This window comes from Opisthocomus hoazin, chromosome 1 (assembly GCF_030867145.1).
Source record: "Opisthocomus hoazin isolate bOpiHoa1 chromosome 1, bOpiHoa1.hap1, whole genome shotgun sequence".
In the NCBI taxonomy this organism is placed as follows: domain Eukaryota; kingdom Metazoa; phylum Chordata; class Aves; order Opisthocomiformes; family Opisthocomidae; genus Opisthocomus; species Opisthocomus hoazin.
The window spans coordinates 27,269,581-27,293,184 of NC_134414.1; the positions used below are offsets into that span (position 1 = coordinate 27,269,581).

The following is a 23,604-nucleotide window of genomic DNA, read 5'->3' on the forward strand; positions in this document are numbered from 1 at the left end:
TCCTTCCCTCAGTGGTCCTCTGGGTATGTGTGCTGGAGAGGAGCCATGACAAGCCACCTCTTCCCGAGCAAGCCACCACTCTGGGAGACATCAAGATGCTGAGCGGAGACTGTTTAAGAGCGATAGGAGTGGCTGGTGATCTGTCCTACTTGTTGGAGGTAATCCTCTCCATACAACCCAGATGCAACATGCCTGGGTAGAAGGACTCCCAGCAGGGATGAACAAAAAATGGACATGTGCAGGTACTGCACTCCAGCAGGATGTGAAAAAATGCATCAGCAGTACAAATCGTGGTATGTATCCATAAATACGGAAGGTGAATATTTATGTCATAAAAAGTCACTGGACAGTCTGTTTTCCTTTGGAAGAAAACTAGAAAATTAAATTTTGTGAAACAACCAGTTCTTTAAATCTGTGGATGAGGTGAAATGGCAAATGCCGTGTGCAGAAGAGCCGTTCTCATCAGTGCACTTCTTTGTTGTCTCCAAAGCTGTGCAAGCTGGGGCTGTGGGTGCTACTGGAGACATGCAGCCCGCCTGACTATGGAAGGGTTATTTTGGTGTCACTATCAGGTGAATCTGTATGTTGTATAATATTGTACCTATTCTGCCAAGCTTTATACAAATAAAGAATGAAGCAGTCATTTATTTGACAACAGTGATTATAGGTGATTCTATGAAGAAATTTGAGGAAAATCTACAGATCATGTTATTTTGACTACAACCAAGTTGTAGTTCTGACTTGTCTCAGTCACTTTGATAAGTAGTCTCTCATTAATCTAAAAATAATCAGTCCAGTTAAACAGCATGGGTGTTGGTCAGAAATTCCTGATTTCTCATGTGTAAATTCACCATGCCAGGCTCACTGATGCACATGCCTGGATGAATCAGTAAAACAAGGCTGGACTAGCCAGGGTTGACACAGGCAGTGTGTCCAACATTTAGTGGTTTAGGCAATAGCTCTAATTCAGAATTATGATTTAGGTGCTGAATGTGCTTGGTTTTGAAAGCACACGGTCTTTGTTAACTTCAACAGCAACTGCAGGATTCTGCTATATAAAGCAGTGAAACTGCAAAATAGAATCTACTGTGCAGAAAAATCAGAATATATTTTTAGGGAAATCTTTTCTGGTAAATAAAACCACTGCTGAAGCAATAGCAGTGATGGAAGATGTGTAAAACAGCCTAGGGAGACCTGAACCCTTCTGGAGCCAGGCAAAATATTTAGGTTCAGAGAAGACCATCCACCTTTACCCCCAGCACTGCTATGAAGTATTCCACCTCGTCTAAAACCAGCATGCAGTGAAACAGGAAAGTGTACCTCCCTTCCCAGCCCTGAGGAGGAATGTGGCCTTGATAAACGCTGAGGGACCTGTTATTTTATGCAATCAGGTTTGCTCATGTATTTTACTAGAAATACCAAGGCTAGAAAAACATGACAAGCGATCGTTCTACACCCAAGACACCCATCTTTATAAATTATGAATGTAAGCACTTTTCAAAAGCAACACTGAGACTCCTGGAATAAAGAAGTTTTGAACACCGTCTGTTTCCCTTCAAACTAATGGAAATTAAATGTCAGAATTACCTGCTCCTTTGCTGTCAAAAAAGTGACATGTGAAGTGAATTGAGAGGAGGTATGGAGATGCATAAAAACCTAGATGAATGGAAGGCGATCAGATGTCAAGTTTAAAATTTGTGTTATCTGTGTTCACGAGAGTTTGAAAGCCTAAGCCCGTGTGCCACCTCCTCCTGGATATGCCTCCCAGGCAGAGGACCCTTAGCCTGAGTCAGGTGTGATTTGTCTGTGAATCTGCGGTTGACAGTCAGGGGGAAGAGGCGAAGAGCCTCTCATGCCAGCAGCAGACAGTCCTTCTGCGAGGACACATGATGCCAACCTCCCCATTCCCACAGGAGTTACCCTCTTGCATGCAAAGTGCCAGGGCGGGGGAGGCTGGGCTGCAGCTCAGGCTGGGTTTGCTTGCAAGGATCAGTCCCTCAGTGACATCTCCTGGTCCCTCACCTTCCCAGCCCAGCCCGGAATGGGTTTTGCTCATCTGTTGCACACTGTAAAAGCCACTCGGTGCTTGGGGAGAAAGGAAGCCATGGCAGCTGCTCTCGTTCAACCCAGCACGCTGTCATCCTGGGAAATGCCATGCTATGTCAGAGTCATTCCCAACCTGTAAGCAGCAACTGAAATACCTGTACAGAAAGAAACAGAAAACCAGGCTGTAACCCTTCTCAATAGCAGCTGATAGCAGTTGTGCTCTGTTTGTCTTGTGCCATTTGTTCCGTGCCAGCATTGCATTTATATAACTTTTCTTAGTGGTTATTATTTTTTTCTTTTTCCGGAAGGGGAACTAATTTTTACAGTATCCATATCCCAATGTCTGAAAGCAAAATTAATTGTTTTCCAGCAACATTAGCGGGTCTGCTGTTCAGGCATCTGTTGCCGAGGCCCTGCTAGAAGCAGTTCAGCCTGGTTCTCCAGCACCACCTGCTGAAGCCGCAGCTGGTTAAACGCTGGCTCCAGCAAGGCAGGCTCTCCCACGCTGATTTCTGCTCCCCAGCTGGGTAAGGGAGCCGCAGACGTTGTGTTGGGCTGCACAATTGTCGCCTTCTGCTACTCCTGTCCCTGTAGAGTCAGGCCCAAAGGTCCATCTCCTGTTTAAAAAGAGATTCCATCTTTCCCCACCAGTCCTTGTCCTCATTTGTCTCGATCTGAGAGGCTGTGGTAGGGATCACTCCTTCTCGTTAGGGGCGTATGATATTCAGTATAGGGCAAATTTCCTGGGCAATGGCCTCATTTTCTGTTTCTGATATCATTTTTGGGTGTCTAGGGAACATCCTATACAGACTCTCTTTCCCCGCTTTCCTCTTCCTTCCATTTTGCACCTGCATCAGGATTTGATTTGCAAGATCATATAATCATATCATAGAATCGTAGAATGGTTTGGATTAGAAGGGGCCTTAAGATCACCTAGTTCCAACCCCCCTGCCACGGGCAGAGACACATTCCACTAGACCAGGTTGCTCAAAGCCCAGTGCAAATAGTTTTGTGTTTCAGGTTACAGAAAGTGTTTCACATGGACTTTCTTTTGGTTAGAGTATGTAATTTCATTGCCCAGCACTCCCTGTGTGCCGGGTAATCTCATTAGAAAGGCTGAAGAGAGACAGGGTTCGTTACCTCTCCAATTTAAAGCTTGAGTAAGTTTGAATTCTACTGAACATAGAGCTGTAAGCGTTACCCCTTGTCCTCCAGCTCTGTGATCACTTTGCAGGACGAAGAAAATAAAAAAGCAAAAACCAAGAGAGAGGGTTTAGAGCTATAATCCAAACTGCCAGGAGACAAGACATTTCAGCTAATGACCCTATAAATTGCACCATTCCATTTTGGGCATGAGGCAGGTGGGAAAGCTTTCTGTGTGCTGCTGCCACAGTGCTAAGCTCACTGGTTCAGGCGCACTTTCTCTCTTTGTGTAAGGAGCAAAGAGCTTGAAATGGACGCAGAGTCCCTCTTGATGCTCCAGAAAACATCAGGATCAGAAGAGGACCCCATTGGTGATACCCGTGTGGACATACTGAGCAAGTCTGGATATTGTTATCCAGTAAGTGTGGAAGCAGAGGTCTGAACAGGGTGAAAAATAGCTATGTGGGGAAGGGGACGGTTAGCTTGGGTGCCCAAACTACCTTGCATGGGTGCACCTAGCATGAACTGTGGTCACAGCCATAGGTAACTTTGACGAATTATTGCTATCCTGAGAAAAAATGAGCACAGTCTGATACCATAGTAGAAGGAGACAGGAAAACACGGGGGTGGGGTGGGTTGCCAGATGTTGAACAAATATATGGTCATAGGATAAATATGGTCATGAAACATTCAGAAGTTGTCTACCCAGGGAGACATCTGCTTCCAGTTCACTAATTTACAATGCCATACAGGTATGTGCAGGGCACACGCATTTTGAAAGGCAAAGGAAGGAGGAGTGGCTAATACAGATGGTATATTCAAAAGGTGATAGTTTTTCTAAACCGGCTATAGGTCTAAATCAGAAGGAAGGTCTAGCAGTGCCATTAAAAACACATCTCTTCTTCTCTAGTGTTGTTCTGAATGTTATGGCCATGGTGATTTTAATCACTTCTTACCTGTTAGATTTTTACAAGTGAGCAAACTTGCTCTCTAAATGTAGTCTGGCTGACCTTGTCCAGCTTGCATCAGGTCTTCAATATCTGGATTGATTACAACTGTTCTTTAGCAAAGCAAAAGGCCGAGGATACAGTGTTTGTGACACTGCTGACCTGGGAAGTGAGGAGAAACATAGGTGAGGAACCAGATGGGGAAATAGACTGGATGTCCTTGACTTGGTGGAACTGTTGGAGTTGCATCTCCTGAAACTAGTTATAGACATGGTTGTGAATTTGGAGCGTGGTCACTGCATTAGTTCACAAAAGCAAAAATTTCACATTTTCTGATTGCACACAAGATAGTGCTTTGAATATAAACATATTTTAAGCAAGTGTGCATTCATGGATTCAAGAGGTCCTTCGTGGAGCTGGTGGGAAAGAGAGGTTTAAGAGGTGAGCAGCCTCTACAGCTGGAAAATGGGACATATGAGATGCATCTACTTCTTGTGGTCAAGTGGTCAATCACCTGCCCTGCATAACATGTGCACAGGATGCACCTTGCTAGCCCAGGCATCTTCTGCCTTCCTGGCACATCACTGGAAGTGGAGACTGAGCCAAGACTGTGGCTTGAGAGAAAGACGTAAGGAAAATCTTGTATCAGGTCAAATGAAAGGCTTTGTGTCAAGTTATTGTCTTCCATGCTGTTTCTTAAATCCAAGGCAAAGTAAAAGCCCAAAAACTTCAATTTGTGAATCCAACACTGTGCTGGCCAGGAGCGGACATCCAGTCACCCTGCAGGTCCGTGAAGTTCCCTGCTTCTTCTTCTTCTATTATTATTATTATTATTGTTATTATTGTTATTATTGTTATTATTGTACTTAATCAGATCACATTTTTGCATAGGCTTTTGCATACTCTGCCAGTGCCTCTATTTAAACAAATGTGTGTGTGTGAGAGCGGGACAAAGAGAGAAGTGACAGCGAGAGCTTGTTGATGGCTGAGGGGAGCCCCAGAGTCGGCAAGAACCGCCGTGCTCAGTGCTGTACAAACAGATCTGATGCCACCGTTCGCTCACGAGGAGTTCAGAGCCTGACTGTACGGTCCTGTCTCCGCAGCCCTCAACACAGCGAGATGGAAGAAGCTACAGAGCGAGAAGGAGGAGCTGGAGAGGCGCTTTGAGGAGGAGGCGAGGCAGCTTCGCAGGCAGCAGCAGGAGGAGCGGCAGGCACTGGAGCAGCGGCTGCAAGAGGAGTACAACGCCAAGAGGGAGAGCCTGCAGGAGCAGCACAGGCTGCAGCTGGAGCAAGTCAAACTGCAGCACCAGGATCAGGTCAGTCTCCGCCTGTTCCCTTGGAGGAGTAGCACTGTAGTACTGCTACTGTAGTAGCCAGTACTAAGTTGGTTCAGGTAATGAGACGTATTGAACACTCCAACATGAAGACACTGGTAACGAACTGATCACTGGAAAAATATATTCCTGACTATCTTTACTGCTTTTCCTCCCTTTTATTCCTATTGGTATTTCTACATAGTGGTACAGTATATTGCCATGCCTTGTCTTCACATGCTTCCAGATGTTTTATAGCACAAATATTAAGACTAGCTCTGCTCCCCACATATACTTGCTCCCCAGCCCATATACTGCAGTCAATTTCTATGAAACCAGGAGATGAACAAGAATCTGCTCAACACAGGTAAGGCCAGCAGAGCTCTGCCCATCGTTATTTGCAATGCTAGTCAAAGGGTGTTACAGTGAAGCGACAGAGCCCATGCAACACGTAGCCTAAACATCAAGCAGGTGGTACACTCTGAGTTCCCTGATTTCATCTCTAACATTCAGTGTAATCTCTTAGATGGTACGTCCCAAGTGCTTCTCCTTGCTTTGCTTGCTGTATGTAGGTAGGAATGCTCTTATTTTTAACAGCTGGAGTGAGCAAGTACTGTAACTCACCTATGGGCACCTCTCACACGGTGGCAGAACATCTTGCCTTTACCTGGCCTCTTCTCATTTTGCATCCTGTGAGCAGCGGATACAGTTCTGACCTTTCCAGCTGCAGCTCTTGCCCGTTGCCCAGTACCACAGGTCACGAGGGCTTTTCTTACACGAGTATCTGCTCTGCAATCCATGCCGTCAGGCTTTGACACGTCGCAGCCCCCGCTGCCATGGGTGTGCCACCTAGGCATCTGGTGCAGCGCAAGGTTCCAGTCGTCTGCGAAACATGAGCCCAGCCAACAGACCTCCTGTTTGCCAGCATCATTCTCTCCAACCTGGGGATTTTCCAATGCCCAGGGCAGCTGGAGGTGGCAGAGGGTGAATTGTTCACTCCATGAGGCAATGTAAAATGGCAGCAACAGGGCAGTGCAGATGTGATCTGTGAGGTGGATGGAAACGACCAAAGGTCGAGAAGAAAGTTTTATGTCTGCGTGCTCTGTATCTCAGGGTATCTCCACTGTGCATTTTGGGGCTGCTACCTGAAGCAGGAGCCTGTGGCTGAGGCTCCAGAGCTGCTGCTGCTCCCTGCTCTTGGCCGGGGAGTGGGCTGACATCAGGCTCTGCTGTCGAATACAGACTGAGACGGTGACAGTTTTACATCACTCATGTCACAGCTGCCCGGTGTTAGATTTATTGTGTAACACCAATGATCTGCTGGGGCTGGGTGCAGCGTGGTCCTCCCTGGCACGTGGGTCAGGCAGCCATGCCAGACAGACACACAGCATCCCAGCCTGTGCCCCGGAGTCTCTGATGTCCTGGGTGCGACCGTGCTATTTCATTTGATGCTTTGGGCTGGGGGAAGAGTTCAGCTGAAGCACGCTCACTGGATTTTACCTATTTTAATTGCTGTGCCTGCTAATTGTTACTGATCTGCAGGCTTGTAATGTGCCACACACAGGCTTTATGCAATTGGGCTGTTTTGTCCCGGACAAACTACCTTTTTCTGTTAGTCCGCTGATTTTCAAAGATGCAGTAGAAAGTGCTGTCAAATAGGTTTTTGTGTTCTAAACCAGATTTTTCAAAATCCTCCTCTGCAAATGCTTAGAAACTGTGCTGATTCATGTCTGCTGGTTCTCATTTCAGTTTATGCAAGATGGTTTTCTTGCATGCCCCTCAAATTTTCTGCTTTACTTTCTGATATGAAGGAGGGGTGTTGTTCCCAAAAGCCTTGGCTTTCTTTTCACTATGTCAGTGTGTCAGTTTGCCTAGTAGAAGATATTAGCTCTAGCTGCAAGCATGGCCTCTTCTGGATCAGCAGGCATTAGCATTTGTGAAGGAATTTGTTCCGCGAGTTAATTTTTTGCTGAGATAGTTTATGGCTTATGTCTGCTGCTCTTTGAAGTGTTTCTGCAAGCTCTGAGGACCACAAGAACAGATGGTGGGTTTTTTTCCCCTCAAGTTGATCAGTGCAAGAAAGGATGATATAGGCATCATAGGACTTGACTAGAAGTATACTTATTTTTCTCATGTTCTCATCTATTGTGATTCTATTCATCACCACGCAGAAGCAATGGCAACACATCTTTCCCTCTGTGGGGCAAATAATTCTCTCTCCTCCAGATCTTTGTTTTGCTCTAGAGCTCTTTGTTTCCTGAATCACTGAAGATAACACAAACATTTCTCTGCACTGCTTTGAAAGTGCTGCTGTGACAGGTACCTCACAGTTTCAGCCCATCTTTTCAATCTGTCATTCCATTAGCATCTCATGATGATTTTTAGCAGGTTTTCCATTTGAATTCCTACTCTGCCATACACCCATCCTGTGTCAAGCACTCTTGAATTAGAGGAGGCTGACAAGCAGGGTTGGAAAGCTGCTCACCAGCAATGTTTCATGGTCAGGCAAAAGAAGAACTTTGTTAGTCTAGGAACTGAGGTGCATGAGGAATAGGGATCCCTAACAGCTGCTGACCCAAAGAGTTTGTAATCCTCTGGTTCTTCCTTGCTGTGCTGGGAGGAAGAGGACAAGTGCCCAGCTCAGAACATGCCAAAATGAGCAAGCCTGCTCAAGGGACCGGAGTCATTCAGCTCTGATGCTGCTGGGCTGGAGCCAGTCCCAGCCAGAATTAGAGCAGGGACATGAGCTAAAGAGCTGTTACGCTGGGCATGCGAAAAGCCTGGTCCTTGAGCTGTCCACCTGCGTGGGGGATTTTGAGCTTGTGTTCATGCAGGCAACAACATAGTAAAATCCTTTTAACCATGGATCTGCATGTATTTCTGTATCCACACATCTAATTTGGAAGTTACTCATCCCAGTTCTGTGGTTTCCAGTCACAGCTTAATGTTCCACACTGTATTGCTGTCGTCACCATTTAGTTTAGTATCAGACAGCTGTTTATTTCTTTGGATACACAGTTATCAGGTTTTGGCGTCTCTGAGGAGGTGAGGCAGCTCTTTCAGCATAGCAGATTATGAGAGCCAAACTGCTCACAAACTGGCCATGTGTGCTAATGCATCCCAATATTTCTCATAGCTCCTTGCAGCTAAGGGCAAAAATAGCAAAGCAAAGGCTGTGGTCCCGCTTGCCAGTGTCTCTCACTTGGGCTGCTCAGCTCAAGCTGTTCTGTCCGCCAACTTATTGAACTTCTCCCACTAGAGCCTTCCCTTGGTTTTACTTTATTAAGACTTAAAAATCCCACCTGAGCTTCTTTTTATAACCAGAGAAAACCATTACATGCGTTAAGTCAGTTGCATAAGCCTATAGAGTGAGTTAGTGGCGAAGCTGGAATTAGCATCCAAGAGATGTGATTCCCAGTGCCAAGCAGACTATCTGCTACGAAAAACTGCGGGCAGGAGGTCATGGTGGAAGATTAAAAAGAGTCGTTTGGGATGTGGATATGAAACACACAGAAGACAGAAAAATCCCTGGAGACCATTTGGAATACGTTTAATTGGCTTTATAGATAAACAACCTGCCAAGGATAATGGCAGTGAAAGGAGACCCCTTCACCTTCTAAAGGCACTGGAGTTGAGCCTAATCATTCCTATGGGGTGCAGCTCAGCTGAGAAGCAATTAGGGTATGAATGAAGACTTAAGCAAGAGCGAGGTAAAGAACATGGCAATGCTCATGAGGTTTCAGCACACAGACGTCATATACAAGGGCATCGCGCTTTGGGAAAACTCAAGTGATAGTCCCTATCCCACTAGTAGCCCATTGAGTCATCTAGCCCCCCTTTCCCTGCTCTTTCATGCAATATATCAGTAGATTGAGTCCCCATTGTTTTACAAAGAGTTTTGCAACCACTGAGTTGTCTCCCACATTATTATGAAAATGAGTTTGGATAATTTTAAATTCCATGTTAAATGCCTATCTTTCATTCTAAGAGCATGCTTTCTCTGATACAGTTGGAAATTTTGCTTGTGTTGGGTAATCTAACACATATGTTTGACAGTTAAATGCAGGGAAATAACATTTATTCCAGTCAAGACATGCTCAGCTGCAGTAACTGTGTACCATTATTTAATATAACAGTGAGTAAAAAAGCTGTTTGAAGTCAAGTCACTTTGAAATGAACAGCTGTTTCATTGTAAAAGTAGAATAGTTTGATCCTCTACATTGCCAGATATCACAGATAATGTGTTAAATGTAGGAGATAAGATCACTATGATGACAAAACCCAGAAAAGCAAGTCGATGCATTGCGTTCAGAAACTGCTCTGGACCACTGACTTGACCTTGATCATCATTTCTCATTGCGTTTTCTCTCATGATGCGTATCAAAACACCATCATTTAGGGATCTCGCTTTGCCTTTAGCCAGGTCTAGTAGCAAACAATGTACTGAAGGAGTCCCAAACCCACCAGGTGTGCAGGAGCACAGGCTGCCCACAGCCCTCTGCCGACTGCATCCCCTGCTCCTGTGACAGCTGTGTGGCCTGTGGTGTGCGGTGCAGTTTGTTGGGCAGCTTGCAGCAGCAGGAGCTCTTTCTGGCCTCAGTATGAGATCAGGAAAGGTTTTATGGCTTCACTGTCATCTTACTCACTTCCACACCAGCCTGAAAACTCTTGTGTCTGCACTGAAAAAGGTGCTGTAGTATCTTTCATCAGTTTACTGGGTGTGGATTCATAATACACGACTCAAGAGGACACACGAATTTGGATATCAATGACTTTCTAGGATACTCTTTTTCAAGTAAAAGTGTGATAGATTGAAATTCATTTTACATACCCCTTGATAATTTCAATGTTTTTCTAGAAATAAATATTTTACAACTCTGAATAATTCATAGGCACTTTCCGTGGAAAACTTGAAAGTTAATTCAAGGCCTTACAATAAAAATCATTGTAGCAAAGTGCCGTGAAGGCAAAAACCAGGATGGCTCAGAACTGTGCATGTTTATCTGACCATCAGAGGGAGTCAGGTCATTAATATAATTTGGATTAATGGAATATTGAGATTTCTAAACATTTCATAAGTGGCTTTTTCACTAGAGGGGTTTTGGGCCTTTCTTATGTGCCTCTTTTGTCGTTATTATGTTAAATGAACAAAAATACTGTCAGTAGTGACTACACGCTGCCACTCAATGCATCAACATGCCTGTTTTGTAATGAACAAAACTGCTCCAGGTGCTGGAAGTATCACGCTGGGTAGATCCCTTTGCTGCTTCCAGCCCACTGGAGCTCCCCGGCAGCGGATTGTCAGCGTGCCACAGCACGTCTAATCACACGTCCATGTCTCCGTTCGTTGTCTTTGGAACAGGTGGAAGATATCACAGCTGTACACGAAGCTGCAATGTTACAGCTGGAAAATAACCACATAGTTGCCATTACGGTGCTGCAGGATGAGAATGACTGCAAGATTCAGGGTAAGCCAGAGACAACCCAATGGCTACAGAGCTATTCCACAGCAGGAAGTAGTACTGTAGTGAGATTGCACAAGCCTGGATTTTTTTCCACCAGAGCATGTGATACAGAAAATTTGTGTTGGTCTAGTGCTTTCACGCGGGGTGGACCACCGGGGTTCACAGTGGGGTGAGGGACAGCTGTGTGTAGGGTGTACAGCATCCAGCTTGGACCTGAGACTGTCTGAGGGTTCTTTGGGACAGAGATAAGGCTTTCTCCATGGGTCACTGAACATAGAGTCCAAATTCCACCTCACTTCACACACAGAGTTTTTCTCAAGAGCCTAATCCTCGGGTGCTCAGGAGTCTAGAGCTCATTGCACATCTCTGAATTTGGGTGCTGAAATGCCTACACTGCTTCTGAAAACAAGGCTCATCATTTTCAGTAGCAAAAGTCTGGCCATGCTGAGCAGACCAAAGCCCCACGCTGGTGCAGATCTGCGCCTCAGCACTGCTACCTTAATTTTGTGTTACAGTTTTTACGTGGGGTTTGATGCTGCAGACAGAGCTGGTTCCTCCCTACCAGATCAGTATCTAAATACACGTTTTTGGACGTGCTTTAGTTGACATCTGTACAATCTCCCTCTTTTTTTTTTATTACACAGAAACATGAGGTTCGAATTTTTAAATAGCTCTAGCAGGTTTTCCCACAGCTTCCCCCAAACTGATCCATATTGCTCAGCTCTGCACTGTGTCACTGAGAGCCACAGTCCAGAGCGTAACGTGAGCCGAGAACGCTCTGCTCCCCTCTCCCGCAGGCAGAGATGCTATCTAGCACGCCATTTTTAAATTAACATATACAATTCTGAAAACAAATTAAAAAAATCTGTTCCTTGCTTGAGGATATTCTTCTCCGTCCATTTTTGTTAGTATTTTCTGATGACAGAACTCGGCTGTGGTTCATCCCGGCTCTGGTGGCCGCGGTTTGTGCTCCCTGCTCCCGGCGCGGGTGCGAAATGCCCTCCTGTGCTCGGAGCAGGCATTGCAGCGGCTGCGGTCACCGCGCTGTGCGGGGCACCGGAGCCCCAGACACCATTACTGGTCTTACTGGGGCTAGCGAGCAGCGGTTGGGGCGCAGAATCCCGTGGGGCTGGGGGTCTGGGACACAAAAAAATAGAGTGGCTGGATACTAAAAAGGTGGGTGCTACCACGGTGCGGAATGACAGGTCGATGCCGTTGGTTTAAAGATTAAACTTTATTCCACTTTGGTTATTAAACTTTTCGTTATTCCTAAGTCCAGGGTGAGTAGTGAAACCTTTAATCATGTAATATAAATAGAGGAATTTTTTGTCGTCAGGCTCTGTCAGCCTCACTACCGCAGTAAGCCTCACAGGTCGTCTGCCACAGCTCCTGGAGAAGCACCATCGTTTGCATTTTTGCATCTGAATTGCTGCCTCTCCCTCTCTAGCTCCCCAAAGAAATTGCAATCCAAGCTTTTAAATATATCTAATTTAAAAATCTTTGATTTGGGGATGCTCACTGTCAGACTGACCCTTTTCAGATCAGAGCCCCCAGGAGCTGGGAGTTCTGAGCATTCTGAAAAACCGGAAGCTGGTCAGGCAGAAATAGAGGTACCTGCAACCAGTGAAAGATCAGGAAATCTTGATCTTCAAAACAATTCACCTAAGATCAAGGAGTATATTGCTGCCAGTTTCCCACTCAACCTCCACGCCCTAAAACTGCATCTCGAATCACGCTTGGCTCACGATGTCTGTGCTGTCAGACCCTGGTTTGATGGACTTCACTTAGCAATGTCATGTCTGTGTATCTTCCCCAGAACTGAACACTGCTCACAAACTGGAAAAGGCACAATTAGAAGAGAATTTTGAAAAACTACGGCTGTCACTCCAGGTTAGTGGTTTCATTATTTCCCACCCTGTAACGATGCTGCAGAGCAGCTGACAGGGCAGCCCCAGCCCTGTTGCCAGCTGCAAGCACACTAGGCTGTTGCTTCTTACCAGCTGTAGTACCTCTTGTCCTCTGCCTGTCCGCACTGGGATCCAGCAGCAAAGGTGCCACCTCAGGTTTTTTCCTTTCCCCTTGGCTGGTTCAGCAACATGCTGACTATCTGGAAGAGGAGAGAGGACAAACCTAAAGGGAGGAAGAAGCAGCTGGGTAAAGCAAAGACATGTCATTCTGCCGCTGCTGACTGCTGGCCCAGCACAAGGAGCAAAGCTGAGCTCTTCCCTGCATGGTGGGGAATGCTCTGGCACCTGCAGAGGCTGTGAGCACCACCTTGTCTACATGGTACCCTCCAGCAGGCACCCCTGGGGCTCCGAAACGCTGACCTCTCCCTGCCTGGCCCTGTGCCTGTGCTTTAAACTCTTCCCTGCTGAGTGTGGGAAACCAGTCCCTTGGTGTAGCGACATCTCCACTCCCACCCGAGGGCAAAGTGGTCCCTGCTGAGGGATGCCCCAGGAGTGGCCCTGCCGTGCAGCCAGGCTGTGGCCAGCCAGGGTCAGCTCAGCGCGTCACGTCTCCCGTATCCCACTATTTAACACCAAGCCCAAGATCGTCTTGGCTTTTTCAGTCCTTCTAAAAACTCCATGCTGTTCTCACTCTCTAGATGAAGAAATCCCCAGGAGTGGAGGGCAGAAGCCTACCCCTGTGATTCACACTAAGTCTGGAAATCTTGTGTGAACAAGCAAAGATGCCACAGCAAATAATGCAGGCTCTGTTTGGTTTTGTAGGCAGAGATGGATTACAGTTTTTAAACCCCCTGACTAGCACAAACTGTTGCATGCAGAAACTGCCACTGCCTTCCTCGTGTGGCTGTGACAGTCCCAGGCATGTCAGCAGTTTTGCAATGAGCACTGAGGTAATGTTACAGCCAAGAAATTACACATGTGAAAGACAAGAATACTAGTTTCACAGAAACTGTGGCTTTTACAGATATGGTATATAGAGAGGTCACAGGAATGCTTTTGATGGCAACAGAAATATGATTGCTTAAAATAACATGTGGTTGCTGTGTATAGCTCTGAGGGGAAATGACGATTATTTAAAGTCCACACTTACTAACTCATCATTGCTTGTTACCATGTTAGAAGCCCAGAAAGGTGAAGGAGACGGGGACGAGGTGTCTACCATCTCATTCAGATTCTAGGAACCACAGGAACATTCTTTCATGTCTGCGCTATAAATGCCTTCTCTCCTAAGGAAGGACATGCTTGTTCTCATCTAGCCCAAGGTGATGGGGTCATTTAGCACCAAAGACATTTCACGAACAAGTGCCAGCCAGTGTCAGCCAGACGCAGGTGTTGCAGGGATTTGGGGATTCCCTAGGCACTGGGCTATGAAGAACCCCACTGTATGTCCAAATGGCCTTACGTCAAATATACCACCTCACAGGGGTTTCTAAGCCTTGTTCATCTCCCCTGGTGGTTTCACAGTGCAGATTGACTCATGTGAATGTAAGAGGGGTGATAACACAGTTGGTGTGTTCATTGGTGTGTCTTCCTTCCAGGACCAGATAGACACCCTCACCTTCCAGAACCAATCTCTTAAGGCCAAAGCAGACCGATTCGAAGAGGCTCTCAAGAAAAACACTGAGGAACAACTGAAGGTAGATGGCAACTGTAACTATACAGTCCTCAAAATACACGTTCCTAAGTATGACTCACATCACGCAATTCAGTGGATAGCAATGGGATCCCTACCCATATGAAATATTTATTCAACTGCTGTCTGTTGGGGACATGTTGTTTATTTACTGCAATTATTTATCTGAAATGAAATAGCTCTGAAATGACCCTCCAAAAAGAGTTTCCTTTTAGTTTGGTGCATTTCAGTGTGTTCACAGCACAACCCCATGGGCAGCTGTATCAACACAACAGAGGGGACAGAATTAAAACAGTGGGGTAAGCCAGGGGCTCAGTGAGATTTTAGGTGAGAGAACTCCTTAGAAGAGGGGTGCAAATGCCTGAAATAGGCTTGGCCATGGGGAACAGGTACCATGAGTCCCTTTCCACCTCTGCCACAGCATTTAATTTACATGAAAGGACAAATTCTGCTGTAGCACAGTGATGTTAATGCCAAATACTACCAGGCAGTTCACTGGAGTGAGTTACACTGGGAAAAATTCAGAACAGCTGAAGTCAGAGACAGTATTTCATCAATATAATTCAGAGCACATCTTTTGCCCATGAGTTGAACCCTAGTATACCCTACACCTGAAGTTCTCGAGCAGAGGAAGAACTTATTCCCACCAGATACAATCTTTGTTAACAGGTATGGTGTTGCAGCAGTTTAGGCAAGGCAGAACACTGTAGTTTTCATTTTCAGCTCGCTTATCCAGTTTCCTCAGTTTCATGTTTGTACTTTTCCAAAGCCAAAATCCCTGTACCATCCTAAAACACCTCATGTAGTTCACAAGATATGAGTAGGAATGAGGTTGCTGAACAATCTGGCATCCCACCCTTCTAGTCATGAGGCTGGTCAAAAGAAAGGTACCATTGGCTATCCGGGGAAAGAGACAGTCTAGGAGAGAATATCAGGCTTCAGATGGGGTGGGGAGGCCCAGGTCCAGGTGGTTTTCACATCACTGAGACTCCTAAACCACTGGGTGCATTGAAGAAACTTTGTCTTAAGGCTAAAGAGGCATTTATGGCTGACGGATATCTAAATCACTGGTATATTTCCTAGATCGTAAGAGCTCCATATCTACATTTAGAAAAAGATCTGAAGAGCTTAAAACATGTTCTGGAAATGAAGAATCATCAGATTCACCAACAGGAGAAGGTGATTATGGAGCTAGAAAAACAGGTGAGTTGTTATTTTTCCTCCAGAGGATACATCACAGAGGCAGAAAAGTAAAAGTTTGGCTACAGCAGATGAACTTAAAAGGGGTGAAAAAACACATGACATTGGGGCAAGACACAAAGAGGTTCATAAATGGCTATTTATCATGTTGTTCCACTGTTAACCTACATAGCTGCTTCTACTATACCATGTCTCAAGTTTTCCCTCAGAAATCGGGATCTTCTCCCATCCCTTCATCCACCCATGACACCCTTTGTTTCTCCCACACATCCATTAATCTGTATTGCTTTTTCATGCAATGCCTGCTACATTAGACAATGAGGCGAACGGTGTAGGAAGAATGGAGGAGGGGGAACCTTGTGATAGTCCAGGGCTTCATTTTGTACGCCAGCCTGTACCATCACCCCTACAGGAGTCAGGTAACTGTTTGGGGCTGGAGAGGACAAGTGGAGGAAGACTGAGCCATATGTGTCTTCCAGCTGCTTGTGCAGTCATTTAGGGAGCTCCCAGCCACAAGTATGAGCTGGCAACATTCAGCAAGCAGTCCCTGGCAAGGTTTACTCCAGGAAAAAGGTCTCTCCAGCCCTAAAGTAATGCTATTCTGCAGCCTATGCTGTTTTCTCATGCTTTGCTTGTGGGGATCCCTAACAAAGAACTCCCCAGTTCACCATCAATCACATTTTTTTTTGTTGGAAAGAGGATTCATTTTGTAAGGCATAACCTACAATGACAGTAAGCGTATAGTGTGGTGACAAGATGAGGCACTACCTCAGCAGGAGAGCTGGGACAGCTGTGTCAGCACAGCATTCAGCAAGATTTGTTTCCATTTACGGGGAAATTTGAGAACTCTGATGATTATTTTACTGAACAGATGCTTGAGTAAGTGGATGTAGAGAACAGTGCCTCTTTACAACTGAGGCTTGTTAACTGTGCTCCTTCCAACACGCTGCTCCTGAAGCTAAGCCAGCATCTGAAAACATTCACTGTAGTGTTATACTGAAAAAAAAAATCCCAAACAGCCTACATAGTTACTGATCATTTAGTTGCTTTTGCTAATTAACCACATAGGAGCACTCCTGCCCTTTATCACAGTAGAACACTGGGTCTACTGTGGTCCAAGGGCACAACTGCTTTCTGTTTAAAGATCTACCTTTGTAAGTGCCAGGATATCTACAGGGCATCTCCAAATGTTCTGAAAGATGGGGTGCCTCATGGGGGAGCAGGAGGACATTTCAAACACAGGGTCAGGTGGCAAGAGAGGAGTATTGTAGGGTGAGGGTTGCAGTGGAGAGGGAAGGAGATGCGCAGGTCTTCTCCTGTGTTTCATGCTGGCATAGCTACTACTCATTAAAACTACTGAGGAAGCAGAAAGGGTGCCTGTGATGGTGATTCCTCTCTCAGAGCATTTCAAAATGGGGCCAGAATCCTTGTTCTGTTCTAACAAAATATACTGGGATAGGTCAGAATATCTGAGAATCAAGAGCATCCTTTATGGTTACCTGCATAGACTGGAAATCACTGCATAAAATTGATGACTCTTCCATAAAGTGTGAGGTATTGCTAAGTCCAGTGCACAGCATTTTGGTTCTTCATAAAAGGCTGGGAAATTCAATAACCGAACTCACACAGAGATAAGGTTACCCTGTAATATCTTGTTTTCTTCTAAAAGTGTTGAATTCAGCAAAATTCAAACTGCTGAAAAACCAAGAACTAAACTATGTCAAATTCAAAACTTGGGAAGAACAGGGCATCTGAGGCTGTGGTACATGCCTCTGAACATCTTACTGATGTTTTAATACACTGCTACTGACATCCTCAGACTACGTCTTTGAACTGTGCTGAGTAAAAGCTACCTACACTTGGGACAGGACTAATTTCACTTAATTGTAGCTTGAAGTTAAATGTCTAGTTTAAGCCCATCATTTAAGGCGACACTGTCAGCAGTGGAGAGAGGTGTCTCCAAAGGGCAGCCCACCTCATGTGAATGCAGCAGCAAAGACAGCTGCTGGGCGTAATCTGCCCTGGTGGGTAACTCCTTCCTCCCTATAACCGGTGAATCATAAATCCTAGAGTTTGGATGCCAGGCATTTATGTCTGATTCTGTTAGCTGAGCTGGGTGATGCTCATCACACCACCTTGCACTCCTCCTTCATTACTAGACTGACCACTCACACCACGGTGCCTTTCCATGCTGGGCATCCCCATCCTCCCCAGGCGCCACCAGCTCCCTGTCGAAGAACAACGGCTGGTAACACTGGCTCCCGAGGGATGAAAATTGTGGGGACACCACCAAGGAAGACATTTTATTTGCACTGGACAAGACTAAGACCCTTCTTCTCCTCAGTTACAAGTAAAGGCTAGTTCAGCTCTGCCCCTGCTCAATGCTCTGCTGATGACCCCACTTACTTCCCCAGTATGACATGATGTGTGTCAGACCTCTACGCCTCAGCTGCAGTCAAGATGACCACCTCCATCTGTCCTCAAATTCTAGAAGCTGCTCTAGGGATAAATAAAGATAAAGAACAAATTCTCTATGATCAGGTGTTGGGCTTTCTTCAGACTTAACAAACCTTCTTTTGTTGCAGGCTGAAAAAAATCTAAAACTGGAAGAAAAAATCACCATGCTGCAACAGCAGAATGAAGAACTCAAAGCCAGGATTGAACAAAATACTGTCATAACAAGGTTTGTGCTGATATTCACAATCTGTCTGAGCTTGAAAGGAGACTGCAGATCTTAACTGCCCAAGGCTGACACTTATTTCAGAAGGGGAAAAACTTATTTCCTCCTGAAAATATATTGCTGTCCTTATCTGCTTGTTTTATTAAAAAATACTTTTTTTATCAGGGTTTGCTTATTTTAACATAAGGAAGGCCGCATATCTGCCTGTGTATTTCCATGAATGTGACATGCTGCTGAGAGCAAAGTTGCCAGTGGCTTCCGATCTCAGTGTCAGTGCCCTGAGACCCTTTAGTCAGTGGGTGACAAGGATGGGAAATGGGGCAGGACAGACAACCTAACGATGCCATGGTCACCCAGGCGGGGTTATCCTTTGGTGGATTTTTTCATCTTCACTGGCTGTTTGCACCAAAGCTTGACAAGGGTGACAAGGCTCCTTGTGTAAGGTGGTATAGAAACAGAGCAGGGGAGGACAGTCCCTGTCCCAGAGAGTTTATAGTCTGCTGTAAGGCAAGAGACCGCAGCTGGAGCTGGGCAGAAGGAGTACCAGGGGGAGATGCTAGAGCTGAACTCGTCCCAGCACACCAGCTGCCCAGCTGGCATTGCTGCCAGAAATGATGCCATTGGCCTAAAATACAATGTAATTTGTAGATGACTTTTCAAAGCTTCAGCATCTCGTCTCTGATTTAATTTTAGGTTTTGTCTTTCTAGTGTCTCCTTTATTAATGATTAGCCTTTAAAAATTCTCCTGCATGTGGATATTTTTAAAAGGCAGCATTTCTTGAACTAGCATTCAGATCGGAGTGAGGATTATGCTTCCTCTCACCTGACTGTAAATGCCTGTAACACACATATAACTGTCTGAGGTGGGTTTCTACAGCCTTTCTGTGCGTGGGGAGGAAAACCAGGAATTTTTAAGGCCTGGTTCACCAGACCAGTTTGAGACACCTCCTTTTGGGCTGGATAAATTGTAGCCTGGAAGTGGCAGTCTCCCTCCACGCCTGTGAGAGCAGCCAGTGTGCCTGGTTCGGTGCTTGGCCTCTGCGTCGCAGCTGCCTGCCTCTGGCCAGGCGAACGGAACCCCCCGCTCCCCGCCCGTGCCCGGCTGCAGCGCTTTGCTGCTTGCCTGTAACAATGCAGGTACTGGTTTCAAAGAACATCTTTTGGGAGAAATTCTGAATTTGAGGTCAGTCTGGAAAGTCAACTTAGAGGACAATCATCTTCAACAACAACAGATTGGGAACAGCTATGGGGACAGCTATAGGGATGGTATCAACCAGGGCTGTAAAGCTGGAATTATTAAAACATGGGTTTTCCTGGCAGCAATAGCCACCCCGACAGCTCATTTCTGTGCACCACAGAGATATTTCCAATCACAGCTGAGGACAGATATAAAGGAAGGGAGAAGAGCCTTGCGGGTAGAGCATGCACCAGCTTTGCTCCACAGAGCCTCTGCTGGGACCTTCCCCAAGCACTTGAATAAATCACCCGATTTCATAGAATCATAGAATCCTAGGTTAGAAAACACCTCTAAGATCATCAAGTCCACTCTGAACCCAACACCACCAGGCCTGCTAAACCATATCTTGAAGTGCCACATCTACACGTTTTTTGAACACCGCCAGGGATGGGGACTCCACCACCTCCCTGGGCAGCCTATTCCAATGTCTGACCACTCTTTCAGTAAAGAAATTTTTCCTAATATCTAATCTGAACCTCCCCTGATGCAACTTGAGGCCATTGCCTCTCATCCTACTGCTAGTTACTTGTGAGAAGAGACCAACACCTGCCTCACTACAACCCGCTTTCAGGAGCATCTCAGATTCTCCCTCCAAATCAGCCAGCATGTTTTTGGTCCTTTAGACTGGGGCTGTTTGAGGAATGGTAGTTCCCTGCACCCTAGAGATGAAGATGACCAGGAGGGTGTCTGGTCTCTGTTGGCATAGCCCAGGCATCTACTGACCTCTGGACCTTTTAGAAGAGGCTTTAACATGAGGTGAGGGCAAGACTCGAGCACCTTCCCCTACAACCCTATCATGTCAGTGTGCCCCTGCAGACCTCTGTGGTTTTATGGCTGTGATTTGTTGCAGCTGCTTAAACTGTCAGGGGGCGGGCAGAGGCACACGTCTGATCGTAAGTCTGCAGTGAGGGGATAAAGCTTTCCCTAGATGGGTTAGGTCTAAAATTGGAATATGTATCTCAAGATACAAACCTACTTAGTAAGAACACATTTGCTTTTACATGGCATCTCTTCCTTCTTCTGCCTAAACAATGAAGATGAGCTGAATGGGCATCTGTGTCTTCTGTCAGCAGCGATGCTGCATCTGTCCATCTCCACCCCCATGGTGCAGCAGGGGCAGAGACAGATTGGCTGAGCTGAAGGCAGAGGCTTTGCTGAAGGATGGCAGCACTGCTGGCTGTGCAAGCTGCCTCTGTCTCCAGGAGGTGAGAAGCTGGCTCTGCCTGTGTCCGGTCACGTCACGCCAGGTGACACAGCGTGAATTCCCAGCGCAGCGTGCTCGAGGCTGAAATAAGCAGCGCAACAAGCAGCAGCTCCTTTCCCCACCCACGTGCCAAAGCGGGTCTCTCCGGAGGACTTGCCCACAAGCTGCGCGGTGTGTTCACAGGCACGTGGCCGCAAGGCTCTTTTCTGCTCAGACACCTCCCTGCTGACCCGCAGGTCGTGCGTACACCTTGCGGCCTGCGTCTGCCGGCAAACGGCCGTGTGCATGGGTGCTGTGAAGTCCGCTGTGTGGGAGGCTCCGGGGGACACCGACACCACGCATCCCACCATGCCTCTGGTCAGCAGCGTCAAACCTCCAGTGTAAAGGAGGGTGACCCATGCTGCTGGGCTGCGCTTGCCTCCTGTCCAAGCAGTGCCTTTAGCAGAGGCCCTGGCCGTGCTCTGAGGTCTGTGCTGGTGTGACCAGCCCCTTCCAAACACCCAGATGAGCTTCACCAGCCAGTCACACACCAAGAGCTGCACAAAGGCAAGGGAGGCATGTTTGTTTGTTTGCTTTCCCTCAGCAAATGCAGGCTGGAAAAGGATGTAGTGGGGCTCTGTGTATAAGCTTTATGGACTGTCTTGTTAGAAACTGCAAAAAAAAGAGTAATTCCGTGTGTAGCAAGAGGTTTCCTATGGAATTATTTCTTCAGTTTGAGCTCCCACGTGGACTTTCGCGTGCCTGTTAGATCGTGAGCTCATGCCACAGCTGGTTCCCCAATGGGACCATGAATAAGATTTTCCTCCGCTACCAGGCAAGCCGCTTTCTGAAATGCTTTGCCAACTTGTGTCATTTAATCCTTTGCCTCTGTTAGCTGCTGCTTCATGGTTCAAAGCTTTCAGGAAGTGGGAGAAGAACAGACATATTCCTGATCACCTGAGCACCATTTCTGTAGGAACCAAGGCTAAAAAAGCAGAAATTCTTCAAAAATATTTTAAACAAAATCAGAAATGCCAGCCCCACCCTCTCAGAGACTTTTGATGACACAAAGAGAGTGGATCAGCAGTCCATGACATTTCCTGCAGGCTTCAGGCTATATCCAGAAAAGGAATTGTGCAGAGTTTCATGTGTGTATCTAAAATCCACACCCAGCTGCTCCTGAACCCTGGAAATACCTAGGGGGGAGGTTAGGTGCCTCCCTGTTTATTTCTATAAAATCCTAAGTTGCCTGTAAATCAGGTTAGGTACATGCCCAGAGCTGCCCCAGGCTGATCACACCAGGACTTGGCTCCTTCCCAAGCGTAATTCGGCTGCAGAAGCCAGGTGTTCCAGCATGCATCCTCCAGAACAGTGGTGTTGCCAGCACATGCCCAAAACATGTCTCAGTCAGGTCCCACAGTCTGCCTGCACTGTCTGATTTCTTTTAAAAATAGTCACATCAATGAGAGCAGACTCACTGAGGTTGTGGTGCCTATAGGAGATTTCCATGCCTTACCTCCCAAAAAGCCATAAGGTTATAGCAAATTTTGTGGAAAACACCTCCCTGGTCTGTGCTGGTGAAGTTTACTTGGTGTCACAGACAGGATAGAGGGTTCGTTAGGACCAGGGAGGAAGGAGCTGGAGAAGGATCCAGAGCCTCATGACCGTTTACGGAGGAGAGGGAAGGCCTCAAAGCTGGCATCCTGCATCAGGACATCAGCTAAAACAGGGAGCGTGGAGAGCGCAGACTCCTTTCCCTTTGCATGCAGTAGCAGCTGGCTGGAAAAGCCAGGGGTGCAATTGCGCTCTCTTACCTCCTCGCTCTTGCTCTGCCACTCTACGAATGCTCTCTCGCTCATGGCACAGCGTTGGTGGCAGGGCTGAGAAACAGGGGTGAGAGTTACAGCTGTCCATGGAGTTGGGATATTAGATTTTTGTCCTCAATCAAACAGAAGAAGGTCTAAAACCCAGGGCTATCCCACCCTGCTCTGCTGCTCTGGAAAAAATGGGGCAGCATTGCAAGCACCTCTGGGTTGTGAAATGCCACAGGGCAAAGGTGGCTGGAGCCAGGCATTGAAGCTGGGGAGAAAGCAGGATTTAAGGAGCCCACCTGCACTTTGTGATGTCCATCAGTTACCTGCAGGGGTGCCCCTGCTGGAGCAGGCTATGTTGGGTTGATCTCTGAAGGTCCTTGTCTTCTGGAGCAGGAATAGGAGCCCTGGCCAAGAGGTCACATCTGCAGGGAACACAAGTGCCCGCTGACCCAGAGCTCTGGCTCTGTCTGGGGGTGGGCTTGGCTCCATCGAGATTTATGGGCACATTCCTGGATCGAAACTGCTGTGCCAGTGAACAGGTTCTGCAAACAGAGGCCAGAACACCATGCTGGGCACCTGCTTCCTCCATGTGCTGAATGGGGCAGGGAAATAATGCCCCGATCGGCTTCATTGCACAGTAGCTCTAAGGAGGCTGAAACCAACCCAGTCACAAGAAAATATTGATGAGATGATGACATATGAAAACACTGCGCCTTTCTACATCCCCAAGCTAAGTATCTTGGGCCAGCCCTGAAGTCGTCTCCAGATGCCAGTGGCTGAGGCTGGGTGTGAGCATGGGACTAGCATGGAGCTGGGGTACTCTGCGGTCCTGGTTGCCCACCACAGGGACCGACATAGCTCTCTTCAGCTCCCACCCTGCTCACAAACCGACGTCCTCCTAGCAAAGACCAGCACTAGGGGAAGGTGAGCGTGCACCTGGGCCTTATCTCAGCCTGAGTTTCCAGTTATCCTCT

The 23,604-nt window shown here is 46.7% G+C and overlaps 1 protein-coding gene across 5 annotated transcripts in view; it reads left to right on the forward strand.

Moving 5' to 3' along the window:
• Nucleotides 1–23,604, forward strand: part of MTUS2 (microtubule associated scaffold protein 2) — a 318,231-nt gene that overhangs the window by 289,004 nt on the left and 5,623 nt on the right. For all 5 annotated transcript variants that reach the window (XM_075419965.1, XM_075419956.1, XM_009938145.2 and 2 more), the window contains 6 exons: nt 5,240–5,454; nt 10,814–10,919; nt 12,733–12,806; nt 14,422–14,520; nt 15,600–15,719; nt 18,302–18,399. In XM_075419965.1, the coding sequence (XP_075276080.1) occupies nt 5,240–5,454; nt 10,814–10,919; nt 12,733–12,806; nt 14,422–14,520; nt 15,600–15,719; nt 18,302–18,399 (712 nt within the window). The remainder of the gene's footprint in view (nt 1–5,239; nt 5,455–10,813; nt 10,920–12,732; nt 12,807–14,421; nt 14,521–15,599; nt 15,720–18,301; nt 18,400–23,604) is intronic.